General features: G+C 42.7%; 1 protein-coding gene across 4 annotated transcripts; it reads right to left on the bottom strand.

Annotated features, from left to right (window-relative positions):
* Window positions 1-4,026: 4,026 nt before the first annotated feature.
* Window positions 4,027-21,763, bottom strand: CIAO2A (cytosolic iron-sulfur assembly component 2A). 4 transcript variants are annotated; one of them, XM_037731202.1, is made up of 5 exons: window positions 21,385-21,763; window positions 17,589-17,753; window positions 14,404-14,453; window positions 8,248-8,293; window positions 4,183-4,359 (listed from the first exon to the last, which is right to left on the bottom strand). In XM_037731202.1, the coding sequence occupies exons 1-5, from the start codon at window positions 21,506-21,508 to the stop codon at window positions 4,346-4,348; spliced, it is 399 nt and encodes a 132-aa protein (XP_037587130.1). In that variant the 5' UTR covers window positions 21,509-21,763; the 3' UTR covers window positions 4,183-4,345. The 4 variants fall into 4 exon arrangements, with proteins under 4 accessions (XP_037587131.1, XP_037587130.1, XP_017363540.1 ...); XM_017508051.2 differs by lacking the exon at window positions 4,183-4,359 and adding an exon at window positions 4,458-4,921 and having other exon boundaries at window positions 21,385-21,760; XM_037731203.1 differs by lacking the exon at window positions 14,404-14,453 and having other exon boundaries at window positions 4,027-4,359.
* Window positions 21,764-23,228: the final 1,465 nt, after the last annotated feature.

Consider the following 23,228-nt stretch of genomic DNA (forward strand, 5'->3'; position numbering starts at 1 on the left):
CCCAAAGAAGCCCATACCAGAACTGGGTTCACCCATGCCCTATAGCAGTCTAATCGGAGTCATGGACAACCACCAGCTCAGGCTAAATCCAATGGAGTTTTTGGGAAAAATCTTTACTTGCAAAATATTTCATATATACAAAAAGATGTCAGAAATAATGTGGTTGGGTGCAGTGATTCATGTCTTTTTTTTTTTTTTTTTTTTAGTCCTTAGAGTCTTGCTCTGTTGCCCAGGCTGGAGTGCAGTGGTATGATCTCGGCTCACTGCAACCTCCACCTCCTGGATTTAAGCAATTCTCTACCTTAGCCTACCAAGTAGCTGGGACTACAGGCGCCCACCACCACACCTGGCTAGTTTCTGTATTTTTAGTAGAGATGGGGTTTCACCATATTGGCCAGGCTGCTCTCAAACTCCTGACCTTGTGATCTGCCTGCCTGGTACTTCCAAAGTACTGAGATTACAAGTGTGAGCCACAGTGCCCAGCTGACTCACGCCTTTAATCCCAGCACTTTGGAAAACCAAAGTGGGAGGATCGCTTGAGCCCAGGAGTTTGAGACCCCCTGGTGAGACCTCATCTCTACAAGAAATTTAAAAATTAGTTAGCTTTGGTAGCATGAATCTGTAGTCCCAGCTACTCAGGAGGCTGAGGTGGGTGGATAGATTGAGGCTGGCAGGTAGAGCCATGATCGTGACACTGTACTCCAGCCTAGGTGACAGAGCAAGACTTTGTCTCAAAAAAAAAAAGTTTTCATAGTAGTGGCGCATCAGTAATGAGTTTGAACCCTGACAGTTCACTGGCTTGTTTTCTACCATTGTTATTAACACATGCGGAAAACCAAGTGGGATATGAATGCACTGAGATTTTTACAGCAATCCTGCCCCTTCCTAGAGTAAACCTGCCCCCACTAACTACAGTTAATTGTGTCCTGCTGGACACATCTGCAGTTTGGGTAGCAAAGCAGTTGGTTCATAGTGGAGCTGGGAAAGAGTCTAGATTATTTGTTATGGTCTAAGAAAGTAGTGGATAAATAATTAGCTGGGCATGGTAGCTCTTGTCTGTAGTCCCAGCTTCTTGGGAGGCTGAGCTGGGACAATTGCTTGAGCCCAGTAGTTTGAGACTTGCAGTGAGCCCTGATCATGCCTTGCACTCCAGCTGGGGTGACAGAGAGAGACCCTGTCTCAAAAAAAAAAAAAAAAAAAAAACCAAGAAGGTAGTGGCTCCTGCTGGGGATCAGAAAGCAATAACCCAAAATATGGCTCCTTGGCATACTGTGAATTAAAGGAAAATAGGAAGCCTCAGGAGCAGCCTCAAAAGCAAAGACTCTCTCTTCCCATATCCTGCCCTCCTCTCTTCCTGCCCCTTTCTCCTCCAAAGGGAGTCACAGAAAACAGAATTTCTTTTCCCCGAGGGAGGTAATAGAAACCAGAATATCTTTCCAAAACAAGCCATACCAGTCTGAGAAACATGGCAAAATCCCATCTCTACAAAAAAAATAAATAAATAACAACAACAAAAGAAAAAATTAGCTGGGCATGGTGGCATGCACCTGTGGTCCCAGCTACTTGGGAGGCTCCATGGAGAGGGAGGATCGCTTGAGCCTGGGAGGTTGAGGCTGCTGTGAGCCATGATTGCACCATCACACTCCAGCCTTGGCAGCAGGGCGAGACCGTCTCAAAAACAAAAACAGTAACAACAAAAAAGCAAGCTATAAAACCTAGAAATATTACTCTAACTTTCCCCCGCCCTTCTGTGCATGAGCTGGCCATAAAGAAATTATCTGACCTACCTTATCTAACAGTAGGTCATAAGACTCTCATTCCAGAGGGGTTCTGCCCCATACCCAGGAGGAAGGAATGCTGCACAGAAAGGCCAGGAAGAATCTGGACAGGCCTTGCTGGGTTTCCCTACTTGGTCCATTATTATCAGATCATACTCTTTTTGTCCAATGACATTTCTATACAGTTGTCCAGTCTTCATATATATATATATATATTTTTTTTTTTTGAGACATGATCTCACTCTGTCACCCAAGCTGGAATGCCGTGGTACCTAAGCAGAAAAATAGTTTTCCCTGGGTCTTTGGATTCTTCATATCTGAAGCCTGCTGAGTCACATAAAACTTGGATTGACTACATTTGCTATGCTTTTCTCTTGTTATCCTATCTTTTTTCACAGGGGTGCTGGCCATGACCTTTATAATGGGTGAGGAAAGGTTTCACTTCCTTCTGCCCCTACAGTCCCAGCCAAAGCTGTGAACCCTCAGGACTCGGGGGGGTTATTAAAGGAGGGGGAAGCCCAATGTTCAGCCAGCATTACTTCTAAAGCAGTTATTAACCTGGGGTCCACTGGCTCCTAAGCAAGTCTGTGAATGTCCTGAAGTCATACACAAAGTTTCATGTGAGTGCCTTTTTCCCCCTAGGGAGAGGGCCCATTCCACATCTTTTATCTGATTTTCCAACTGGTCTGACTTTCCACAAAGAATGATCGTTCTTATAAATCAGGAGTTTGCTAACAGCACACAGGCCAAATCTAGCTCAATGCTGGATTTTGTACAACCCACAAGCCAAGGTTTTTATATTTTTAAATGGTTGAAACAATCAAAAGGAAAATAATAATTCATGACACATGAAAATTATATGAAATTCAAATCTCAAATCTGTGTCCAAAAAGTTTTCTTGGAGTGCAATCATGCTTATTGGTTTACAGACCGTCAGCTGCTTTTGTGTTATGAGGGCAGAGTTGAATAGTTACAACAGAGCATATGGCTTGAAAAGCCTAAAATATTGCCTATGTGGCCCTTTTCCAAAAATGTTTACTAACCCTTGCCAAAGATGGACTAGATAACACATCTTGTGACTATATACGTACCTCTATTATTTACTTCGGTGTAGATGTCATTATGATTAATAAAGTTTAAAATTTTTTTTTTTTTGAGATGGAATCTTGCTCTGTCACCAGGCTGGAATGCAGTGGCATGATCTTGGCTCACTGCAATCTCTGCCTCCCGTGTTCAAGCAATTCTCCTACCTCAGTCTCCCAAGTACTGGGAATATACGTGTGCACTACCACACCCGACTCATTTTTGTATTTTTAGTAGAGACAGGGTTTCACGATGTTGGCCAGGATGATCTTGATCTCCTGACCTCGTGATCCGCCTGCCTTGGCCTCCCAAAGTGCTGGAATTACAGGCATGAGCACCCAGCCAAATTCATTCTAAGATAATTCATGTAGTAGTCATTAGTTTTTTTAACCTTCTCACTCTGTTATAGAATTCCTACCATGTGAGTCTTGCTGGGGGACAGAGTCCACCTCCCCACATCAAAGATCACATTACCTTTTCTCCTGCCTTCTTGGCAGCCAGGACATGGACATGTGACTTGAGATCAGCCGACTAGAGATCTCACCTAGGACTAGGAAGCTGGAGTGAGTCACACAAAAAAGAGAAATCATTCTGGTAGTAGTGGAGAAAACAGAAGACACATCTAGCTTACAGGAGCGGCACGGCCAGCAATTCAGGTGACTCCTCTAGCAATGATCCACTTGGAGTTGCACATCAGTAGCACCCTCACTAGACACTTCCTAAGGCAAAGTTTTGTCTTTGGTCCTGCTGCCTGGCTTCTGTTTCCACTTGGCCAGAACTAGCTCAGGCACTAGGTAAGACAGGCTCAATCACTCACTGCCTGGAGCAGACAGAAGCTGCAGGTGTAAGGTGATAAGTATGAACTCCAGGAGGACAAACAATGGCTGATTTATCTCTGTGTCCTCAGCACCCAAGAAAGTGCCTGAGTCCAGAATTTGGAAGCTAGGCAGTTCTGGCTCAGGAGTTTACTCACATGGTTTGCAAATTGGCACTGGTTGTTGTTGGGAGGCCTCAGTTGCACTCCATGTGGAATTCTCCACAGGAGTTCTCATGACATAGTGACTGGATCCCCACAGAATGAGCAATCCAAGAGACTAAGGTAAAAGCAGCAATACCTTTTATGATCTAGCCTCAGAAGTCAACTACTGTCACTTCTGCCATTCTTTATTAATCACACCCATCAGCCCTAATTCAATATGGAAGGCAATTCTACAAGGGCGTGAATACCAGGAAGTGAGGGGCCCATGTTGGAGGCTGCTATACTTCACATGACCATTTACCCCTAAAACAAACCAAATGAACTACAAATACAGTGAAGGCCATACATTCAGGTTGGTTTAATCAAAACCTCTTTGATGGACTTCTTGATCTTCAAAATTGTGATTGCCATCTGGCCCTCTCCACATTTGTTCCTTATCTATGAAGGGGTCCAGGATTCTCCTTGGAAGGAAGGTAGGCCCAATCTTAAGGATGCCTTTTGGTTCTCAGATCTCTGATTCTACAAAATAATCAGCAAAAATAAAGCTTTGAAGATATCTTTCAGGAGTTAACATTTACACTGGAATTTACAATTCAATAAAAACAGTGAGTCATTACAAGAATCATCTGCTTATTTATTTTACAGAGTAATGATTTAAATTGAGTACATTTGGGCACAGTAGATATTTGACATGAAAAGCAGTTGTATCAGACTGAGCATAAGAAATATAGCAACTCATCTTAAATGTAATAACTAGAAAATATTATTCTGTCTGATCATTTAAGTGTTACAAATCCTGAGAATGTTATACACTGAACAAATTAGGTACTACCTTATAATTAAATCTTGCTTGGAAAGAATCCTTTAAAAAATGCTCTGAGGTACCAAATCACCTATGTATTAAACGAGAGTCTTTGACATTATACAAAGAGTTTAAACAAATATATCAAACAGTGACAGGCCAGTGGCTCTTAAAGCAGCTATCAGTCAGGTTCAAGGACACATTGTTCCACAATTTCCCGTAAATTGGGGTTTTCCATTGCAGCTGCCACTCGCTCTTTGTCATTTATCTGCTTATTGACTGAAAAATACACAGACAAAAGTTAGCAGAAGAACTGTGTCAATATACAGCACCAGACAGTATTTTTTATTAGCCTGCTGAAACAAAAAATTTAACTCCTTGAGAACTTGAAGTCATTTTTGGCTAATTACTCATAATTTCTCATCTAGAAGGCAGACTTAAGAGAAAAATGTCTACTATAATTCTACTACTTACCACATCTAGTGGTAATCATCTTTCTAGTCTTTGTCCATATACATATCTTTATACAGTTACATTCAGAGTAAATACAATTTTGAAAATCACTGGGTTTTTTCCCCATAAGCTTATATTTTAATCTACAGGGTTATTTAACATGGTAAAAGTCTTAAGTGTTCTAAACTAATTATGAAGACTGTACTACAATGAACACCTTTAAACATATAGCCTTCTTTTTGGAAATATTCTCAAAAATGGGATTTTTCTTTTTTTTTTGAGATGGAATCTCACTCTGTTGCCCAGGCTGGAGTGCAGTGGCACGATCGCAGCTCACTGTAACCCCCACCTCCCAGGTTCAAGTGATTCTCCTGCTTCAGCCTCCTGAGTAGCAGGAACCACAGACACACACCACCACACCCAGCTAATTTTTGTATTTTTTAGGAGAGACAAGGTTTCACCATATCGACCACGTGGGTCTCAAACTCCTGACCTCGTGATTCACCCGCCTTGGCCTCCCGAAGTGCTGGGACTACAGACGTATGCCCAAGAATATGAATATTTTTATGGTTTGATTTATATCATTGATTTACTTCCCAAAATTACTCACCAATTTACATTGTCAACGTCAATATATGAGCTATCAATTTGGCAGCAATACCTGGTACTATTATTATTATTATTCTTTGAGACAGTGGTACAATCATAGCTCACTGTAACCTCCAACTCCTGGGATCAAGAAATCCTCCTGCCTCAGCCTCCCACAGGCATGAGCCATCACACCCGGCTAATTTTCAAATTTTTTTTGTAGAGGCAGGGTCTCACTATGTTGTCCAGGCTAGTCTTGAAATCCCGGCCTCAAACCCCTGGCCTCAAGGCATTCTCTTGTGTTGGCCTCCAAAGTGCTAGGGTTATAGGTGTGAACCATCATGCCCAGGCAATAGCTGCCATTACTTAATAAAAACAAATATACATATAAACATTCATAAAATAGGAGGTGGTAAATGGTTCAATATTATTGTTATAATTTGCATGTCCTTGTCTAATAGGAAAATAGAACATTTTCAATGTGTATATATTAGTTCTTGCATGAATTTCCTGTGCATGTCTCTATTAATCTACCAGATCTTTTTTAATAATTAGTTTGAATGGCTCTTCATATAATAAAGGTATTGTCCCATTACGTTTTCTATAATTAGCTAACAGCACTCTTAACAGAAGAGTTCAAAAGAGAGACATCCATATTTTTAATGTGGATTGACTTTTCTGGGATGCTGCTAAAATGTCTCATATAGAAGACAAACACACATACACATTACATATTCCTGTGTAAATAATTTCAATTCAGTTTCTTCTTACTACAATGTAGGCTCCACAAAGGCAGGAATATATCTCAAAAGTTGAACTGTACCCACACATAGAAGGCTCTTAGTAAATATTTACTAAACGAAAAACAGGAATCATAAGACTTAATACTATTGCTGTTGTAAAATCCTATAATTTGAGGAATTTCAAAAGGATAGCCTGAGTGGATTTAGGGTACCTAAACTCTTATTTTTTTAATCAGAGGTAGAAGCCCTCAGCTCATGGGGTTTAAAGAAATTTAGCTCATTGTGTGGTGGCCCATGCCTGTAATCCCAGCACCTTGGGAGGCTGAGGTGGGCGGATCACGAGGTCAGGAGTTCTAGACCAGCCTGGCCAACATGGTGAAACCCCATCTCTACTAAAAATACAAAAATTAGCTGGATGTGGTGGTGCATGCCTGTAGTCCCAGCTACTTGGGAGGCTGAGGCAGGAGAATTGCTTGAACCCAGAAGGTGGAGATTGCGGTTGCAGTGAGGTGACATCATGCCAGTGCACTCCAGCCTGGGCAACAGAGCAAGACTCTGTCTCAAAAAAAAAAAAAAAAAGAAAGAAATTTAGCCCACAAAGAGTGTAATAATCTACATGTCTGAAACTATAGCTAGGACATGATTTTAACAGTTTTCATGACAGTAACCTAAAAAGTTTCCTGGATGGGCTATTCCTCTGGAAGCAGCAGGGTTCCCTGCTTCCCTCTCTACAGCTCTCATCTATGTAGGAGATTTTGTGTGTCTTTCTCCAGCCCTGGGTATGCCTTTCTGAGTCTTCTGGGTATCTATCTGACTGTTTCTCTTACTCCATTATCAATCATCTCTTTCTTCCATTCCGCTGATGAAACTTACGTACAAATGCCTTTTAAATGTATTTCTCATTACTTGCGCTCTATCATTTGTAGATTTAAAACATTGAAATTCTGTTTTTAATTTAACACATGGATCATACAGAACGTTTTGTCGCCAGGCGCGGTGGCTCAAGCCTGTAATCCCAGCACTTTGGGAGGCCGAGACGGGTGGATCACGAGGTCAAGAGATCGAGACCATCCTGGTCAACATGGTGAAACCCCGTCTCTACTAAAAATACAAAAAACATTAGCTGGGCATGGTGGCGCGTGCCTGTAATCCCAGCTACTCAGGAGGCTGAGGCAGGAGAATTGCCTGAACCCAGGAGGCGGAGGTTGCGGTAAGCCGAGATGGCGCCATTGCACTCCAGCCTGCGTAACAAGAGTGAAACTCCGTCTCAAAAAAAAAAAAAAAAAAAAAAAAAAAGAACGTTTTGTCTTTTGCTTTTCCCAAACCCCACTTCGGCCATTTTTAAGTAGCTACTGAGTGACTTCTCTCTGTAGGCCAGAGGTTCTGTATATAAAAAAGTTTCTCTACCCCCGTTCTAATATACTAACCCAGAGAGACAGCACCTACCCCAAGGCTCACTAAAGCTCTGCTTGCTAGACCCAATTTCAAGTACACAGCTCTCTTATCCTGCCACCAAAGAAAAGCAGCCTACTTAGAGCTCATAAGTCAAGGTCCCTAGAGCTGGATATTTACAGATGTGTAGCTAGCCTCTGGCCTAAACCAGTCAACACCCATGAGCTCTAATGCACTCGGAGTCCCACTGCAAAAATTCCTTCCCTGAAATGCCTAGGTTTCTCTACCTAGGAAAGAAGAGCTAATAACTAATTGTGTACTTTTTTTTTTTAAAGTAACCCAGTAGATACTTGGCTGGTAGAAGAATCCAATATCCAAGAAAAAATACTATCTGAAGTTGTTTTTCAATTATATTTCAACGTCACTTACTGTCTTCTTCTGTTGAGTGGGTTCCTTCAGAAATGTAGATTTCCAACTAGAAAGGGAAAAAGAAAGTCAAAGAAAAAACATTAGAGCATTCTAAGATGAGAGGGTGAAGTGGAATGTATAGTGAATCAAACATCTAGGGATGAGGGTCCAAAACCGGGAGTCTTGCTGTGTTCACCAAGCTGGAGTGCAATGGCAGGATCTCGGCTCACTGCAATCTCCACCTCCCAGGTTCAAGCAATTCCCCTGCTTCAGCCTACTGAATAGGTGGGACTACAGGCACGTACAACCACGCCTGGCTAATTTTTTTTTGTATTTTAGTAGAGACGAGATTTCACCATGCTGGCCAGGATGGTCTTGATCTCCTGACCTCATAATCCACATTCCTTGGCCTTCCAAAGTGCTGGGATTACAGGCATGAGCCACTGTGCCCGGCCTTTTTTTTTTTTTTTTTTTTTTTTTTTTGAGATGGAGTCTCATTCTGTCACTCAGGATAGAGTATAGCAGCGCAACCTCAGCTCACGGCAACCTCCACCTCCTGGGTTCAAGCGAGTCTCTTCCCTCAGCCCTCAGCCTCCCAAGTAGCTGGAATTACAGGCGCACACCACCATGCTCAGCTAATTTTTGTATTTTTTTTTTTTTTAGTAGGGATAGAGTTTCACCATGTTGGCCACACCGGTCTCAAACTCCTGACCTCTAGTAATCCACCCACCTCAGCCTCCCAAAGTGTTGGGATTACAGGCATGAGCCAACATGACTGGCACCCCCCAATCCTGTTTCTAACATCAGAGACTTAGGGACGAATCCTCCATATCCTTCTCTAAAACAAGGGCTGAAATGAGTAGGATTTTTTATTTTGGTCACCTAGGAATGGCCTACAGGTGGTACTTCCATTAATTTTTTTTTTAATTCTTTCCCAAGGTAGAAATTTTTTTTTTTTGAGATGGAGTTTCGCTCTTGTTACCCAGGCTGGAGTGCAATGGCGCGATCTCGGCTCACCGCAACCTCCGCCTCCTGGGTTCAGGCAATTCTCCTGCCTCAGCCTCCCGAGTAGCTGGGACTACAGGCACGCGCCACCATGCACAGCTAATTTTTTGTAGTTTTAGTAGAGACGGGGTTTCACCGTGTTGGCCAGGATGGTCTCAATCTCTTGACCTCGTGATCCACCCGCCTCAGCCTCCCAAAGTGCTGGGATTACAGGCTTGAGCCACCGCGCCCGGCCTGAAATTTTTTTTTTTAATGAATACACAAAAATACTGTTTTACACAAATAAGATCTCATACATGTTGTTTTACTTAAGAATATCTCTCTTCTGCACTTTACTTCTTCCCAACTCAGTATCTAAACTTCCTCCTGCCCTGCCACTGACTCAGGAAATCTACAATAACAATCTAGTGTAGTTTCTTCCATATTGTTCTCTACCCACATAATCTAACACAGATTTTACACACACACACCCAAATACCAAAGTTGGATGTTTCTTTACATTGCTCGTTTTACAAAAATGGGATCACGATACACAGCTTTTAGCATCCTCCTTTTCTCATTCATTATTATCTTGCTAAATTTATTCTCAAGTATGATACTGGTTAAGCTACCCCTTCTGGCCCTGCTGCACCCCTACACATGAGCTACCCTCCAAGACCCAGAGCTTTAGAGACAACCTACAAAATTATTGCAAATCCTGTGGTAGAAAGAGTATGCTGTCATAAAGACTTCTACTTTCCAGAGAACATTGAAACATATGAACTAATTTGTATTTACTTATTTACTACTGAGATAAATATTTCTCATGAGAAAAATCATAACTTATTATTATAGCTAAACGGAACCTTAAAGATCATGGCACGATCTTGGCTCATGACAGCCTCGACTTCCTGGGCTCAGGTGATCCTCCCACCTCAGTTCCCACACTCCCACCTCTCTCCATCCCCATCTCTATTTTTTTGTAGAGATAGGGTTTCGCCATATTGCTCAAGCTGGGCTTGAATTCCTGAGCTCAAGTGATCTGCCTATCTTGGCCTCCCAAAGTACTGAAATTATAGGCATGAGCCAATGCACCTGGCCCCAATCTATTTAAAAACAAAACAAAACAAAACAAAAACACCTTTCCCCTAGTGGCAAAACACTCTTATTCTAGACCTCAAAGCAACAGACATAGAATCACTCTATACTGATTTACTTCAGTTTAAAATTATACAGGACTCATTATTCTAAAAACGGTAAAGGGGAGGAAGCAGCATTTATGCAGCTATTCCTATAGGACCTATACCTCAGGGTAACCAAACAGTTGGTGAGGGTAGCTGTCACCAATAATGGGACAAACTGAATTTATAGGCATCTGATGTGATGCAATGAGGACAAATTTATTTGGTATTCTTGCCTAAAACGCATAACCTGAATCTAACCAGGAAACATCAGGAAACTCTATTTGAAGGACAATCTATAAAATATCTGGTCTACATTCTTCAAAAATATCAAGATTATGAAAGACAAAGGCTAAGGAACTACTCCAAATTAAACGAGACTAAAGAGACATGACAACCAATGCAATGTGTGATGGAGAAGAGACAGGAGGAGGGACCGCCGTGAAGGATATTACTGGATGACAGGGGAAATTTGAATACATGCTACAGATTAGATGCCAGTATGTATCAATGTCCTGGTTTTGAAATTTGAACTGTAGTAATGTAAGAGAATGTCCTTGTTTTCAGGAAATACATCCTATAGTATTTAGAGTAAGGGGGCATTACATTTGTACTCAAATGTTTCCAAAAAATGTGTGTGTGTGTGTGTGTGTGTGTACATATATGAAGAGAAATTAATGATAAAGCAAATATGGCAAAATGTTAACAATTAGTGAATCTGAATCTGGGTGAAGGATATATGGAATTTCTTTGTACTGTTCTTCACTATTTTATTTATTTCGTTTCATTATTTTCACTCCAAATAAAAAGTTAAACATTATAATTAAAACAGTTAAAAATGGAAAACAGAATAAAATTTACAGGGCATCATAAACCACTAGTATAATTCATCAATTTACTCAATTTAAGACATATTTATTGAGCTCCTGCTTATGTATAAGCAGGGACACAGAGATGTACCATATATGAATTTTGACCTCAAGAAGCTGACAATTGGTCAGGCATGGTAGCTCATGCCTGTGATCCTAGCTCTCTGGGAGGCTGAGCTGGGTGGATCACTTGAGGTCAGGAGTTTGAGACCAGCCTGGCCAACATGGCAAAGACCCATCCCTAATAAAAATACAAAAATTTAGCCAGGCATGGTGGCATGTGCCTGTAATCCCAGCTACTTGGGAGGCTGAGGCAAGAGAATCTCTTGAACCTGGGAGGCGGAGGCTGCAGTGAGCCAAGATAGCACCACTGCATTCCAGCCTGGGTGACAGAGCAAAACTCCGTCTCAAAAAAAAAAAAAAAATGCTGACAGTCCAGGAGGGAAGATGAAAAATAAATAGAATACAAGTTAGAAAATGATACTCTCTACATCAGAAGACAAAGAAAGAGCTATGGGGCCAAGCTATGGGAATTCAAAAAAATAAATAGCTTTTGTTATAGAAATCAGGACTGGTAGGCCGGGCGCAGTGGCTCACACCTATAATACCAGCACTTTGGGAGGCCGAGGCGGGTGGATCACGAGGTCAAGAGATCGAGACCATCCTGGGCAACATGGTGAAACCCTGTCTCTCTAGTAAACATACAAAAAAAAAATTAGCTGAGCACGGTGGCACGCGCCTGTAGTCCCAGCTACTTGGGAGGCAGGAGAATTGCCTGAACCCAGGGGGCGGAGGTTGCGGTGAGCCGAGATCGCGCCATTGCACTCCAGCCTGGGTAACAAGAGTGAAACTCCGTCTCAAAAAAAAAAAAAAAAAAAAGAAAAGAAATCAGGACTGGTAGTATGGAAAGGTAAATACAAAAAATAAAGATTAAAAAAAGAGAAAAAATTTTTAAAAGATAAATCAAAATTAATTTTAAAAAAGAGAAAGAAATCAGAACTGACATCATGGAAAATAAAAAAGTAATTAATTAAGCCTTAAAACAAGTGTAGAATTTGGCCAGGCACAGTGGTTCATGCCTGTAATCCCACACTTTGGGAGGCTACGACAAGACAATCATTTGAGCCCAGAAGTTTGAGACTAGCTTGGGCAACAAAGAGAGACCTCATCTCTACCAAAAATTAAGAACAAATTAGCCAGGCATGGTGGCGCACCTGTAATCCCAGCTACTTGGGAGGCTGGGATGGGAGGATCACTTGACCCTGGGAGATTGAGGCTGCAGTAAGCAGTGATCACACCACTGAACTCCGGCCTGGAAGAGCAAGGCTCTGTCTCAACACCAAACAAAAAAGATGTGTAGGATTTGAACGTATGAGATGGGAGGAAGGGAAATCCAAGTAGATAGGTAACTCTGTGTAAAGGCTAGGTAAAGCAAGGTAGAGAAGGCAATTACAGGAGACAGTAAGGGACAAGGCTGAATCATCCATGAGCTATAGCCAATTACCATGAATTAACTGTGATATCCATATTCTTGCCCAATAGTAAGGTTAAAAACATCTTCCTTAGATATCACACCGAAAGCACAAGTAAAAAAATTAAAAACAAATTAGACTTTATCAAAATTTAAAACTTTTGGCCAGGTGTGGTGGCTCACGCCTATAATCCCAGCACTTTGGGAGGCCGAGGCCGGTGGATAACAAGGTCAGGACAGAGACAATCCTGGCCAACATGGTGAAACCCCGTTTTTACTAAAAACACAAAAATTAGCCAGGTGTGGTGGTGGGCGCTCAGTCCCAGCTACTTGGGAGGCTGAGGCAGGAGAACCACTTGAATGCGGGAGGCGGATGTTGCAGTGAGCTGAGATCACACCACTGCACTCCAGCCTGGCAACAGAGTGAGACTCTAAAAATAAAAATAGGGCTGGATACAATGGCTCACGCCTATAATCCCAGCACTTTGGGAGGCCAAGCCGGGAGAATCACAAGGTTGAGATTGAGATCATACTGGCCAACATGGGGAAATCCCGTCTACTAAAAATACAAAAATTAGCTGGGTATGGTGGTACATGCCTGTGATCCCAACTTCTCGGGAGGTTGAGGCAGGAGAATCACTTTAACCTGGGAGGCAGAAGTTGCAGTAAGCTGAGATCATGCCACTGCACTCCAACCTAGTGACAGAGTGAGACTCTGTCCCAAAATAAAATAAAATAAAAATAAATGAAAAAATAAGACATCCTTATTTTAAAATGAGCAAAGGATCTGAATAGACAGCTCTCCAAAGATATACAAATGGCCGAAAAGCACATAAAAAGGTGCTCAACATTATTAGCCATCAGGGAAATGCAAATCAAAACCACCATGACAGCAGGGTTTGGTGGCTAACACCTGTAATCCCAGCACTTTGAGGTGGCCGAGGCAGGCGGATCAATTGAGGCCAAGAGTTCAAGACCATCCTGGCCAACATGGTGAAACCCTGTCTCTACTAACAATACAAAAAAAATTAGCCAGAATGGTGGTACATGCTTATAATCCCAGCTGCTTGGGAGGCTGAAGCATGAGAATCGCTTGAACCCAGAAGGCAGAGGTTGCACTGAGCCAAGATTATGCCATTGCACTCCAGCCTGGGCGACAGATCAAGACTCTGTCTCAAAAACAAACAAAAAAACACTATGAGATATTACTTCACACCCACTAGGATGGCTGTACAAGGATAATAATAAGTGTTAGCAAGGGCATGGAGAAATGGGAACCCTCATACACTGCTGGTAGGAATGCAGAATGGTGCAGTGGCTGTGGAAGACAAACAATTTCTCAAAATGTTAAACACAGAGTTACCATACAACCAGGCAATTCCACTCCCAGGTAGAAAAGAAATGTTTTATATGCCTACACAAAAAGTTATACATTAATGTTTATAGCAGTATTACTCATAATACACAAAAAGTAGAAACCACCTAAATGCCTATCAACTGAATAACCAATAAGCAACTGAGTAACGGACAAGCAAAAACCACTGAACTGGTACACTTTGCATAGGTGAATTGTGTGGTGTGTGGTATTTGAACATATGAGATGGGAAGGAGGGAATTCCAAGCAGATAGGGTACAAAGCTGTTTTATGACAACAAAAACACATCTTCCTTACCTTATGTTTAAATGGTAAACATCGCTGAAGTTTTACTCTTAAGCATAGCCCTGTGGAGGGAGAAGAAAAAACCACCTCCAATTATCTCTTTATTGCTTCTTACTGGTTCTTGAAAAAGCATACAGCTGTGTTTATGAACCCCCAAACAACACAGTCGCTGGAAACAGCTTTGGCTCAATCCAAAGCAGAGCTCCTTTAAGCCTGAAACCACACTAAAAAATTTAACATGTAATCTTACATATTCCTTAGGATAATCCAATGAGCTATTACTAACCCCCTTCTACACATTATTAAACCAAGGTCACAATGTAACTTCCTCAAGGTCACTGAGTTACTATAGTGGCAGATTTGGGATTGGAACCTAAGACCACTGGAAAGCCCAGGCCACTTTTACTACATCAGTTCGCCTTCCAGCAAAAGTCAATTAATTCAGTAAACTTTTTTTTTTTTTTTTTGAGATGGAGTCTCACTCTGTTCTCCAGGCTGGAGTGCAGTGGCGCGATCTCGGCTCACTGCAACTTCCGCCTCTCAGTTCAAGCAATTCTCCTGCCTCAGCCTCCCAAGTAGTTGGGATTAAAGGCACACACCACCACAACCAGTTATTTATTTATTTATTTTTTTGAGATGGAGTTTCGCTCTTGTTGCCCAGTCTGGAGTGCAATGGTGCAATCTCGGCTCCCTGCAACCTCTGCTTCCTGGGATCGAGCTATTCTCCTGCCTCAGCCTCCCAAGTAGCCGGAATTACAGGCATGTGCCACCATGTCTGGCTAATTTTGTATTTTTAGTAGGGACAGTTTCTCTATATTGGTCAGGCTGGTCTTGAATTCCCAAGCTCAGATGATCTGCCCACCTTGGCCTCCCAAAGTGCTATAATTACAGGCATGAGCCACTGCACCTGGCCAGTTAATTTTTTATATTTTTGGTAGAGATGGGGTTTCACCATGTTGGCCAGGCTGGTCTCAAACTCCTGACCTCAAGTGATCCACCCATCTCGGCCTCCCAAAGCGCTGGGATTACAGGGGTGAGCCACCGTGTCCTGTCAATTCATTAAACTTTTTTAAATGCCCCACAACAGGCCAGGCCACCCAAAAATTAAAACCAAGAAAAAGTCATTTGAAAAGGGCCACAAAAAGCCTCTCAAATTTGTAATCCTTTATGCCTGCAAGGTACAAATAGAGCAATTTCTTTAAAACAAGTTCCACTGAAGTTCAGTTTATCATCCCATGCTAAGACACATCAACAACAAAATCTCAAACCACAGCACAACACAACAAGATATAATTGTTAGACTACCTATCTTTTAGGAAGGTGTTCACTTGTTTTTGGTTTTCTAAGTACCATTTGGTTTTCTAAGAGAATTTTTTGAAAAATCCCCAAATACGGAAAAGGATTAGATGAGATATAATGAGGTGGTGGCTGCCACAGGGTCGGTATGTATGTAGGTATGTATTTATTGAGACGAAGTCTCATTCTGTCGCCCAGGCTGGAGTGCAGTGCGTGCTCTGGGCTCACTGTAACCTCCATCTCCCGGGTTGAAGCAATTCTCTTGCCTCAGCCTCCTGAGTAGCTGGGACTACAGGCACATGCTGCCATGCCCGGCTAATTTTTTGTTTTAGTAGAGATGGGGTTTCATCGTGTTGCCCAGGCTGGTCTCGAACTCCGGAGCTCAGGCAATCCACCTGCCTCAGCCTCCCAAAGTGCTGGGATTACAGGCATGAGCCACCATGCCGAGCTGTATTTACTTAATTATTTTTTTGAGACAGAGTCTTGCTCTGTCATCCAGGCCGGAGTGCAGTGGCGTGATCTTGGCTCACTTCAACCTCCACCTCCCAGGTTCAAGAGATTCTCCTGTCTCAGCCTCCTGAGTAGCTGGGACTATAGAAGCATACCACCACACCCGACTAATTTTGGGGGTTTTTTTTGGTTTCTTTTTTTGAGATGGAGTCTCACTCTGTCGCCCAGGCTGCAGTGCAATGGCACGACCTCGGCTACCGCTCAGCTCCCACCACCACTACTACCCACTAATACCATTATAACTATTCATTTATGTATTAATATTATTCAGGTATATGCAATCAAATAAAAATGTATTTTTTTGCCTTTTTTTTACACAAATAAAAGCAAAATGATACTTGCTTTTACTTCTTTTATTTTTTTTTTTTTGGAGACGGAGTCCCACTCTGTCGCCAGGCTGGAGTGCAGTGGCGTGATCTTGGCTCACTACAACCTCCAACTCCCTGGTTCAAGTGATTCACCTGCCTCAGCCTCCCAGGTAGCTGGGATTACAGGCATGTGTCACCACGCCCAGCTAATTTTTATATTTTTAGTAGGGATGGGGTTTCACCATGTTGGCCAGGATGATCTCAATCTCCTGACCTCGTGATCTGCCTGCCTCAGCCTCCCAAAGTGCTGGGATTACAGGTGTGAGCCACTACACCCGGCCCTTACTTTAACTTTTTAACAGTATGTCATAGAGATCTCTCCGTATCAGCACATGCAGAGTTTCTTCATTCTTTTTTTTTATAGCTACATAGTATTCCATTGTTTACATTGATTATTTAATCAATCCCCTACTCATGAACATTTGGTTTGAAATAAAATCCCTTTATAACAGTCATATGTTTAAAGACATTTATTGTACCTGCTAACAAATCCAAAATACTAGGAATCCAGCCTCCTACCAGGACTTCTGCCCAAACTACATAGAAGCCAGTAGAATAGCTGAAAGGAGATGGTGATGGCAGCAATGCTAGTCTGACACCACCCACTTCAACCTCCAGAACTGAGAAAAGGCACTGGCCCACATGCACTCTGCATTAATTGTGGGCATGTAAACCTGGGAGAGGTAGCCTGACATAACTAAAGGAGAAGCAGATTTGGAGTAAAGAGACCTAGGTATGAGCCTTAGTTTCACCATTTCCTGGCTACCTGATTCTGTGTAAGTCACTTAAACTCTCTGAGCTTCAGTTTCCTCATGGGCAAAATGAAAATAACAGTATTTTAATTCACAAGCTAACTGTGAGGACTACAGAAGATGAATACAGGAAAATACTCTGTAAACCATGAAGTGTAATACATACACCATGTGGTTTTTCCATAATTATGCAAGTTGTTATTATGGGTCAATATCAGCAAGAATAATTTAGAATTCATACAAATATACACATATGTACATAAAAACTTACCAATAAGAGTCGCCAAAGAGCAATGAGGTACTGTTGGCGTGAACCTGATAATAACCAGATATTCTTCTTCATTTATCTCCTGAACTTCCACACAACTTTCCGAGACCACTTCCAGTTCTTCTAAAGTACTGGGCTTTTCTGGGTCCCGGATCGTTCTAATCAAATCTAAAGAGGCATCAGAGATAAAATAGTCTATTAAAACATGACCACTCTAAATAAAGATGATTTTGCCAGGCCTAATTTAAGCACTGACTCCTCTCTTTTTTTTTGAGACGGAGTTTCATTCTTGTTGCCCAGGCTGGAGTGCAATGGTGCAATCTCAGCTCACCGCTACCTCCGCCTCCTGTGTTCAAGCCATTCTCCTGCCTCAGGCTCCTGAGTAGCTGGGATTACAGGCATGCGCCACCATGCCTGGCTAATTTTGTATTTTTAGTAGAGAAAGGGTTTCTTTATGTTGGTCAGGCTGGTCTTCAACTCCCAACCTCAGGTGATCCACTCCCTCAGCCTCCCAAGTGCTGGGATTACAGGTGTGAGCCACCACACCTGGCCTAAGCACTGACTTCTCTTACGTTAAAGCAAATACTACAGCACCTCCCAGGTTTCTGACAGAATGTTTCATTACTGCTTTCCTCGTAAGAAAACTGTTTTCTTGGATTATTATAAGACCATATCCAGTTTCTCAAATTGGACATTGCAGAGAAAATATAACAAGAATGGAAAAAGCGTCATGGAAGCTCAAGAGGAAGAAATAACTTTCGGCTTGAAAGAATGTGGTAACAGGCTTCATAGGAGTGGAATGTGAATCAAGCCTTGAAACACAGGTAACATTTCAATATTTGACATTTAAAGTGAAGGAAAGTAGCTGGGCATAGTGGTTCACACCCATAATCTGCACACTTTGGGAGCTCCGAAGTTCAAGACCGGCCTGGGCAACATGGTGAGACCCCACCTATACAAAAAATACACACAAAAATTAGCCAGGTGGGTGATACAGGCCAGTGGTCCCCAATACTCAGGAGGATCACTTGAGCCTAGAAGGCAGAGGTTGCAATGAGAGGCAAGATCATGCCAGTGCACTCCAGCCTGAGTGACAGAACAAGACTCTGTCTCAAAAAAAAAGAAAAAGGCCAGGCATGGTGGCTCACACCTGTAATCCCAGCACTTTGGAAGCTGAGGCAGGCAAATAATCTGAGGTTGGGAGTTCGAGACCAGCCTGACCAACATGGAGAAACCCTGTCTCTACTAATAATACAAAAAAAAAAAAAAATTGGCTGGGCATGGTGGCACACACCTGTAATCCCAGCTACTTGGGAGGCTGAGGCAGGAGAATCTCTTGAACCTAGGAGGCTGAGGTTACAACGAGCTGAGATTGTGTCATTGCACTCCAGCCTGGGCAACAAAGCAAAAACTGTCTCAAAAAAGAAAAAGAAAGAAAGAAACTGATGCCTGGGCCCCAATTCCGGAGACTCTGATTTAATTGGTTTGCTGGCCTTTGAGTTTTAAAAACTCCTCAGGTTGTTCTTAGGTGCAACCCAGTGTGAGAATCAGTGGTATAAAGAAAAACAGACCCAACAGATCCATGCAAAGCACCTAATTTAGGGATCAGAATGAGAAATAAATGCAAAAAGAACTAGAGAAGGGAAGAGAAGGATGGTTAATAATATTAAATGCTGCAGAAAAATTCAGGCTGATGACAGCTAAAACAAGTCTTTCATTTGTCACCCCGTCAGCTGTAAGAAAACAATTTCAGTAGAGAGGGGGAGGGCTGAAGCCAGCTTGCAAAAGGGGAAGCAAGTGGGAACTGAAAATGTCTTCCTAGGGTCTTGGCTGGGAAGGGAGGAACAGAGAAAGGATAGTGGCTTTATAAGGAACCTAGAACAATGACAAGGATAAAGGAAGCTTTGAGAAGATAAATTGAATATATAAGTAGGGAGGAGAGGAGACTGGTAAAATAAGCAGAAGGGGATGGGATTAATTATGTAGGAGTCTAGGTTGGCCTTGGAGAAATAGGATTTCCTTCTTACCCTGAGGCTGGAGAAAGAGATAAAGGAAAAGACAACAATAAAGAGAAATGGTGATGGGAGGCTGAGGCAGGCAAATAATGAGGTCAAGAGATCGAGACCATCCTGGCCAACATGGTGAAACCCCGTCTCTACTAAAAACACAAAAATTAGCCGGGCATGGTTGCACATGCCTGTAGTCCCAGCTACTCGGGAGGCTGAAGCAGGAGAATTGCTTGAACCTGGGGGGCAGTGGTTGTTGCAGTGAGCTGAGACCATTACTGCACTCCAGCCTGGCAAAAGAACGAGACTTCGTCTCAAAAAAAAAAAGAAATGGTGAAGTAGAAAAGAAAGAAGCAGAATTTTACATAGAATGTGCTTGAGGTTCTATAATCTTAAGTTTTGTTCTATTATTTATCACACAAAATTACATACAATCAGAAATGCAACTGGGAAAAACAAAAACAAACTCTATTTTCTCTTTAATTTTCTCCTGGGTTTGTCACTTAATTAGAAACAGAATTTTGTCAAGCATGGTAGCTCACGCCTGTAATTTCGACATTTTGGGAGGCTGAACAAGTGGGTCACTTGTGGTCAGGAGTTCGAGACCAGCTTGGCCAACATAGCGAAAATCTGTCTTTACTAAAAATATAAAAATTAGCTGGAGTGGTGGCACGTGCCTGTAATCCCAGCTACTCAGGAGGCTGAGGTAGGAGAATCACTTGAACCCGGGAGGCTGAGGCTGCAGTGAGCCAAGACTGTGTCACTGCACTCCAGACTGGGTGATGGAAGAGACTGTCTCAAAAAATGAATAAATAAATAATAAATAAAAGAAACAGAATTTGAAAATATAGGCAAGAAAGAGGATAAAGCTTCTCTTTCACAGAGTTGTGTTATCATGGGACTTAGGGCAACAAGTGTTTTCTGAAAAGGAATTTTCTGCCTCTCTTACTTGAATTATATTTGTATTCTATGGTTAGATCTCTCAATATTATATCCGGCATTTTTGGTTTTCAAAAACAATACAAAATAATTTTTTAAAAAAGTTGTAAGACAATTGTGAAGTGGTGGAAAGTACATCAAGTTTAGAAGCAGAAGGCATAGCCTTTAGTTTTTGCTCTGTTTCTTACTGACAGTGTGACCTCTAGGTAGATCTTTAAGTCTTTGTTTCCTCATTTGTACAATAAAGATGGCCCCAAAGGCTAAATAGAAGATATTTAATGTATAACATGGAAGAGTGTGTGTATACAAGGCCTTGCTACAAGAAGACAATCTCATTCTCTTCTTTTGGGGACCTCTGCTTACTGATTTTGCTGGAGTGAGTGGCTGTGACCTTGGGCCAGTCCCCAACTCGACTGTCACCCACCAGTGCCCTCTGTGGTAGCAGGAGTGCGTGTCCAGGAGCTAGAGGAGGTTCTAGTACTGCACTCAGGCCAGCTTTGCTTTCTAACCAAACACCCTAGACTTGTGCTCTGCCCACAAATCTTGGAATAGACTCTAAGACGTAAGGCCGTACGTGGAGAATTAAGCATTTAAGACCTCCAGTGTCTGCTTGCCCCAGGTTTACGAAGAGCCCAGTTCCTAAAACACCACTCCCGCGTGGCTTAGGACCTCGAAGAAAGCGCTTGCTACGCTTCGGACAAGATGTGGCACACACACACACACACACACACACACACACACACACACAAAACAGGTCTCCCCTCCCAGCCCTCAGGTGAGGCCGTCATCCCCGCACCCCCCACCTCCCTCCGGCACCTATAACGCCAAATGCTGTGCTGGGTAAAATTAATTACCATAAACCTCTAGCGCTTTCTCTTCCATGATCCGGGGCTGCCGGGCAGCTCCCGGCTCAGAGAGGCCCGAGAGCCACAGGACTCTGCTCAGCGTCCAGGAGAACAGCCCAGACACCCGCTGCATCCTCACGGTCAGCCATCCCTGGCGACTGTCCCACTCGCGCCACCGTCTCTCAGCAGCCGGCCAGGGGTTTGATCAACTTCCTGGTCTTCAAGTGGGCCGAGACTAGCCTAAAGGTTCAGGGGAGCAGAGAATAGGCGGTACCGGACGCAGAGTAACTTGGAGGACCTAGAGAAAGACGTCTCAAGGACTACAAGTCCCAGAATGCTTTGCTCTGTTTCGGCGGGACAAGAAAAAAATCCTCGCGGCTTGTTGGCGCATTGCATGTTGGGATGCGTGAGCTATTTTCCTTGGAAGGGAGCGAACTGTATTCTGGGACTTGTAGTGTCCGCCGGGTAGAAGCGAATGTAACGGTCTGTTTACTGCCGCTGATTATCTCATTCAGCATCTGTGATAAGCTAAAGATGAATCCCGAAGAGGTAGGGGAAAGGAGATCTTGAGTTCTAGTGCTGGAAGAGGTTTTCAGCACGGAGACTCTACAGTTATTTCTACGTGGGAGCCGCTAACAGCCAAAATCTTTCTTACTTCCTGATTGGACAGGAAGTGGGTGTCAGTTGCTCTGAAAAGGGATGTCATGGGAAGCCCGTAAGGTAGTCAGGCATGGCATGCGGAGGGCTTTTTGGCTTTCTCGTCTCCTAAGGGATTCGGTCCAGCACAGCTTACCACCTTGGAACGAATATTTCTGTTAATGGCCTTCAAAAACAACTTAGAGCAGGAGAACTTTTCCTGTGTCTAGTGTATACGGTTGTGACATAATGGAGATCGCCATCCTTAAAAGTGTTATCTTAAGCCCTCTGGTGTTCGATCGTGTCATGGATGCCAGTAACAAAACTGATGATTTTGTTTTATCCACCCATCCCTCCGATCAAATTTATAGGTACTAATTTGCCATGAGTGATCCATAGGCATGGAAGATACAAAGATAAACAGCTCACCTGACCTGTGAGGGAGCCTATCCCTGAATTTGCAATTACAAACTCACTAAACCTCTTGTCAAAGTTGGTGACAAATGCCATCTCTATTGAGAAGATAGGATTATCTTGCCGAATTGCCCCCCCCCAACATGCCTATTTATCTTTAAACTCCAGTCTTGTCTAGTTGATGTAGGCTTTAGAATCACCAGACAATGAACACCTTAGGTCCCAGGAAAATTTTGGTCAGGGTTTAATAATTTCCCTGCCGTCTATTTCACTCCAGTTACTCCACAGCAATTGAGAGGATAATCCTAACATTTTCCCAGGCACATCTAGTACACTGAGGTCTCACTTCCTCTGTGAAGCCTTATGAATTCTCTAGAGTTGATTATCTATTTTCCCTGTGCTCCCATAGCACATCATAGCATTGAATATGTTGAATTGTCGATTTACATAACTTTCTCCCTTAGTAAGTTGTAACCACCTAGTGGGCCAGGAGCTTCTTTATTTCTGTATCTGAAACTCATAGCAAGGTGCCAGGCACACAATAGATGCTCAATACCTATATTACTGAATTAACTGAATGTTGCCCAAGGAATAAGTGGTGAAACTTTCTTGCAGTCTTGTTTACAGACCTCAGACGAAATATTTATACACTCTCTGTGAGAGCAGTGTGCGTGGCATGGGCTGATGGCACGTAGAGGTTTTCAAACGTTTTAGTAACATTCCTTCATTCAGACAAACTCTTAGAAGCCTGTTAGATAAAGCTATCCAGAGCACAAAGGGCCCTAGGAACCTGAGCACCCCCT

The sequence above is a fragment of the Cebus imitator genome, unplaced genomic scaffold (genome assembly GCF_001604975.1).
Source record: "Cebus imitator isolate Cc_AM_T3 unplaced genomic scaffold, Cebus_imitator-1.0 Scaffold386, whole genome shotgun sequence".
NCBI lineage: Eukaryota > Metazoa > Chordata > Mammalia > Primates > Cebidae > Cebus > Cebus imitator.